The following is a 6,000-nucleotide window of genomic DNA, read 5'->3' as shown; positions in this document are numbered from 1 at the left end:
GGGAGAGACAGAGAGAGAGAGAGAGAGAGAGAGAGAGAGAGAGAGAGAGAGAGAGAGAGAGAGAGAGAGAGAGAGAGGAGAGAGAGAGGGGAGAGAGAGAGTGTGTTGGGAGCAGAGTGAGAGAGAGAGAGAGAGAGAGAGAGAGAGAGAGAGAGAGAGGGAGGGGAGAGACAGAGAGAGAGAGAGAGGGAGAGACACACAGAGAGAGAGAGAGGAGGGAGAGAGAGACACAGAGAGAGAGGGAGGGAGAGACACAGAGAGAGAGAATGAGGGAGAGAAGAGAGAGAGGGAGGGAGAGAGAGAGAGAGGGAGGGAGAGACACAGAGAGAGAGGGAGGGAGAGACACACAGAGAGAGAGGGAGGGAGAGACAGAGAGAGAGAGGGGAGGGAGAGACACAGAGAGAGAGAGAGAGAGAGAGGGAGAGATCATTTTCTACAGTAGGCAACTCAGCCCACACTAACAAAAGCTCCTTCATATCAGCGGCGTAAAGAGAATACTTTGAATACTCTAACGACCCTTGCATATTTTGCATAGAAATTCCGCTGTTGGGTTGTCAAAGTCTGGTGAAAGGGTAATATTGTTGCATGCCTCTGAGACCACATGTAAGTGAATATCTATGGCAACAGTAAGGACACGTCGCTGTCAAGGCCTCCTGTCGTTCCCACTGAAGTCTTCTAAGAGTGGAATGAAATAAGGCTGTCTTTCTCTCCAGAGGATGGCGATGCTGTGGTGCATGTTGATGCTGTTACTGAATTTCCTTTTACAATATTTTCCTTCCCAGCTGTCACTGCATGTTCCCTTATCTTCCCTGCTCTCTCCCCCTTAGCCTCGTCTCTGAGCGTCAGTTGATGTGTGTGTGTGTGTGTGTAGGATCTGAGCGTGTGTGTGTGTTTTTGTGTGTGTGGACACAGTGTGTGAGTGTGTACACAGTGTCTGAGTGCGTGTGTGTGTTCAGTATCAGAATGTGTGTGGGTGTGTGTACGCACAGTGTGTGAGTTCAGCATCTGAGTGTGTGCGCAGCGTGTGTGTATATAGTAAATGTGTGTGTGCCGTGTATTTGTGAATGCAGGCGGAGCCCTCTGCTCCAGTGGGGTTGTGGAGCCTGCCTGCCTCACACTGCAGTTATTGTTCGGGGACAAAGAGCACTATGACGTGAAGAGCATCCCTCATAAAACCTGCCATTTGGAATGACGTGCCACCCACCGGCTCGTGACAGCTAGGGAGAAAATAAAGAGAAGCTGGCTGGAGGAGAGCTAGTGTTGCGTCACTTTTAATATGATGTGTATTTTCAAAGTGGCTTTACAAGTGCAGTCTTCACTGTGCTTTCAAATAGATTAATTATCTCTAAAAGAAAGAAAGAAAGAAAGATAAAAAAGACAGCACTTTGGGTTGTTTCATGTATTCTGCAATATGTTTGAAGCACGCTGATTGGCTTACATTTGTTTTTGAGTGTGTGTGTTTTCGTTCATTGACTGAGCATTTCATCTCAACCACAGGCGACAAAGAAGTTGCAGATTTCGCCTTTAAAATGGACAAAGGTAACATTTAAAGGGAGACTCATACCTGCAGCCATTTCAAGAAAAAGAAAAAAAACTTTTAATAAACAAATCAATATACATAAATAAAACAAGTTGCACATTTCAAACAAAACAAACATACCACTCAACATTACATTCCTATAGCAGAAAACAGTGTTATTTTTCCTCCCAAGCATTTACAGATTTTCTTAAAAACTTCAAGAAGCAAACATAGACATTGTATAAAAGCATCATACAGTGAGCATCCATCCGCATCAGAGTATAATTTACAAACTTACTGAAGGATAAATACTTTTGGGCCTATTCCTAACTTGAGAGACAAACACTTACCATCACATCAGTGCATGATTTACATGAAATTCCAAGTTAGTGCATTTCCCAAGTTAGAACCGTGCCCTTTATTAGTGATAAATAACAGTAGAATGAAGTGGAGGTGAAAGCAGTCCATAAATTCATGGGGAACTCACAAATCATCTACATATGTAATGTATAGTATACTTTATGATATCTATCGTCCAAATCTCCGTTGGTCTCTTCCTTGTGGTGAATCATAAAGTAAAGTCAAGACCATCTCTGGCACAAGATATGGTGTGAGTGGAATAACATCTGACATGGCACCCTACTCACCGTATAGTGCACCATGTAGGGAATAGGGTGTCACTTGAGATGGAGTCATTATAGACAGCTGTCCATCATTTCAGCCTCCAGAAGAAGGCTGAGGCTAGCCTGGTGTAGCATGTAGCATCAGTAGGGTGCAAACTTCTGTCTGTCGGGTTTCTTGATGCAGTTGGCCGAGGAGATTTTGGTAGTGTAGGCCGCCAGGGTGGCGTGGGAGGGGGCTGTGGTGACAGCGACCTGGGGGGCGGGGCTAGAGAGTGTCAGGAAGGGGACAGACTTGACCCCTAGCAGGCCGGAAAAGGGCAGAACGCCGTAGGGGTGGCCCATGACGGGGGTTGGGGAGAGGGCACTCATGGCTGCCAGGGTGGAGGCGGAGTGGGGGGAGGAGGCCGGGGAGACAGGCTGGGTGAAGGCCATGTTGAGGTCAGCCATGTTGGGGGCGGCCATGGACGCTGCCTGGGCCGTTGATTTAGCTGTCTCTAAACTATGGAGAGAGAAGAGGAGAGGACGAGTGGCTTTCAATACAATACAATAGAATACAGTACAATGCAAAACATTGCAATACAATACAGATGTATGAATTCTCTAAGGGATTATTACCAGAACAAGAGCACAATGACGTCATTACCGCCCATCCCCATGTTATTAAAGGTCCAATGCAGCCATTTTGATCTAAATATCAAATAATTTCTGGGTAACAATGAAGTACCTTACTGTTATTTTTTTTTCAATTAAGATGGTCATAAAATAGACAAAAATATACTGAACAAAAATATAAATGCAACATGCAACAATTTCAAAGATTTTACTGAGTTACAGTTCATATAAGGAAATCAGTCAATTGAAATAAATGAATTAGGCCCTAATCTATGGATTTTACATGACTGGGAATATAGTTATGGATCTTCCTCTTCAATGGCTGTGCGAAGTTGCTGGATATTGGCGGGAACTGGAACACACTGTCGTATACGTCGATCCAGAGCATCCCAAACATGCTCCATGGGTGAAATGTCTGGTGAGTATGTAGGCCATGGAAGAACTGGGACATTTCCAGGAATTGTGTACAGACCCTTGTGACATGGGGCCGTGCATTATCATGCTGAAACATGAGGTGATGGCGGCGGATAAACGGAACGATATCTCTGTGCATTCAAAATCCAATAAAATGCAATTGCGTTCATTGTCCGTAGCTTATGCCTGCCCATAACATAACGCCACCGCCACCATGGGGCACTCTGTTCACAACGCTGACATGAGCAAACCGCTCGCCCACACGTGTCTGCGGTTGTGAGGCCGGTTGGACGTACTGCCAAATTCTCTAAAACAATTTTGGAGGTGGATTATGGTAGAGAAATGAACATTAAATTCTCTGGCAACAGCTCTGGTAGACATTCCTGCAGTCAGCATGCTAATTGCATGCTCCCTCAAAACATGAGACTGATCTGTGGAATTGTGTTGCGTGACAAAACTGCTAATTTTAGAGTGGCCTTTTATTGTCGCCAGCACAAGGTGCACCTGTGTAATGATCATGCTGTTTAATCAGCTTTTTGATATGCCACACGTGTCAGGTGGATGGATTATCTTAGAAAAGGAGAAATGCTCACTAACAGGGATGTAAACAAATTGGTGCACATAATTTGAGAAATAAGCCTTTTGTGCATATGGAACATTTCAGCTCATGAAACATGGGACCAACACTTTACATGTTGCGTTTATATTTTTGTTCAGTGTAGCTTCTTAGCAAAGAGCAATTTCTCAAGCAATAATTTAGCTAGGACTGTCTGAGAGTGGTCTGAGTGGGGAGGGGAAAACTGAGAACTAGCTGTTATTGGCAGAGGTTCGGAGCTCTTGGTGATGTCACAAGGCAGGCCAAAACTCTATCCCATCAAAACAGGTAGACATTTCTGTCGGTTTTACAAACAGCTCTTACACTAACAGGGCATTATCATCACTTTCACACTATTAATCCTCATAGTGTGGCAGATATACAGTTGAAGTCGGAAGTTTACATACACTTAGGTTGGAGTCATTAAAACTGGTTTTTCAACCACTCCACAAATTTCTTGTTAACAAACTATAGTTTTGGCAAGTCGGTTAGGACAGATTATTTCACTTATAATTCACTGTATCGCAATTCCAGTGGGTCAGAAGTTTACATACACTAAATTGACTGTGCCTTTAAACAGCTTGGAAAATTCCAGAAAATGATGTCATGGCTTTAGAAGCTTCTGATAGGTTAATTGACATAATTTGAGTCAATTGGAGGTGTACCTGTGGGTGTATTTCAAGGCCTACCTTCAAACTCAGTGCCTCTTTGCTTGACATCATGAGAAAATCAAAAGCAATCAGCCAAGACCTCAGAAAAAAAAATGTAGACCTCCACAAGTCTGGTTCATCCTTGGGAGCAATTCCCAAACGCCTGAAGGTACCACGTTCATCTGTACAAGCAATAGTATACAAGTATAAACACCATGGGACCACGCAGCCGTCATACCGCTCAGGAAGGAGACGCGTTCTGTCTCCTAGAGAGGAACGTACTTTGGTGCGAAAAGTGCAAATCAATCCCAGAACAACAGCAAAGGACCTTGTGAAGATGCTGGAGGAAACAGGTACAAAAGTATCTATAGCCACAGTAAAACAAGTCCTATATCGACATAACCTGAAAGGCCGCTCAGCAAGGAAGAAGCCACTGCTCCAAAACTGCCATAAAAAAGCCAGACTACGGTTTGCAACTGCACATGGGGACAAAGATCGTACTTTTTGTAGAAATGTCCTCTGGTCTGATGAAACAAAAATAGAACTGTTTGGCCATAATGACCATCGTTATGTTTGGAGGAAAAAGGGGGTGGCTTGCAAGCCGAAGAACACCATCCCAACCGTGAAGCACGGGGGTGGCAACATCATGCTGTGGGCGTGCTTTGCTGCAGGAGGGACTGGTGCACTTCACAAAATAGATGGCATCATGAGGGAGGAAAATATATATATGTGGATATATTGAAGCAACATCTCAAGATATCAGTCAGGAAGTTAAAGCTTGGTCGCAAATGGGTCTTCCAAATGGACAATGACCCCAAGCATACTTCCAAAGTTGTGGCAAAATTATTAAGGACAACAAAGTCAAGGTATTGGAGTAGCCATCACAAAGCCCTGACCTCAATCCTATAGAACATTTGTGGGCAGAACTGAAAAAGCGTGTGCGAGCAAGGAGGCCTACAAACCTGACTCAGTTACACCAGCTCTGCCAGGAGGAATGGGCCAAAATTCACCCAACTTATTGTAGGAAGCAAGTTAAACAATTTAAAGGCAATACTACCAAATACTAATTGAGTGTATGTAAACTTCTGACCCACTGGGAATGTGATGAAATAAATAAAAGCTGAAATCATTCTCTCTACTATTATTCTGACATTTCACATTCTTAAAATAAAGTGGTGATCCTAACTGACCTAAGACAGATATTTTTTACTAGGATTAAATGTCAGGAATTGTGAAAAACTGAGTTTAAATGTATTTGGCTAAGGTGTATGTAAACTTCCGACTTCAACTGTATGTACAGTGAGGGAAAAAAAGTATTTGATCCCCTGCTGATTTTGTACGTTTGCCCACTGACAAAAACATGATCAGTCTATAATTTTAATGGTAGGTTTATTTGAACAGTGAGAGACAGAATTACAACAACAAAATCCAGAAAAACGCATGTAAAAAATGTTATAAATTGATTAGCATTTTAATGAGGGAAATAAGTATTTGACCCCTCTGCAAAACATGACTTAGTACTTGATGGCAAAACCCTTGTTGGCAATCACAGAGGTCAGGCGTTTCTTGTAGTTGGCCACCAGGTTT

The 6,000-nt window shown here is 43.3% G+C and overlaps 1 protein-coding gene across 1 annotated transcript in view; it reads right to left on the bottom strand.

Annotated features, from left to right (window-relative positions):
* Positions 1 to 1,576: 1,576 nt before the first annotated feature.
* LOC311121354 (poly(rC)-binding protein 4-like) overlaps positions 1,577 to 6,000 on the bottom strand; it is a 57,436-nt gene continuing 53,012 nt past the window's right edge. The window contains exon 14 of the mRNA XM_084195853.1: positions 1,577 to 2,641. Within this exon, the coding sequence (XP_084051979.1) occupies positions 2,284 to 2,641 (358 nt within the window). The 3' untranslated portion in view covers positions 1,577 to 2,283. The remainder of the gene's footprint in view (positions 2,642 to 6,000) is intronic.

The sequence above is a fragment of the Coregonus lavaretus genome, assembly GCF_964263955.1.
Source record: "Coregonus lavaretus genome assembly, contig: HAP1_SCAFFOLD_2586, whole genome shotgun sequence".
NCBI lineage: Eukaryota > Metazoa > Chordata > Actinopteri > Salmoniformes > Salmonidae > Coregonus > Coregonus lavaretus.
The sequence above is the reverse complement of the archived record's forward strand: the minus strand, read 5'-3'. Positions and strand labels throughout refer to the sequence as shown.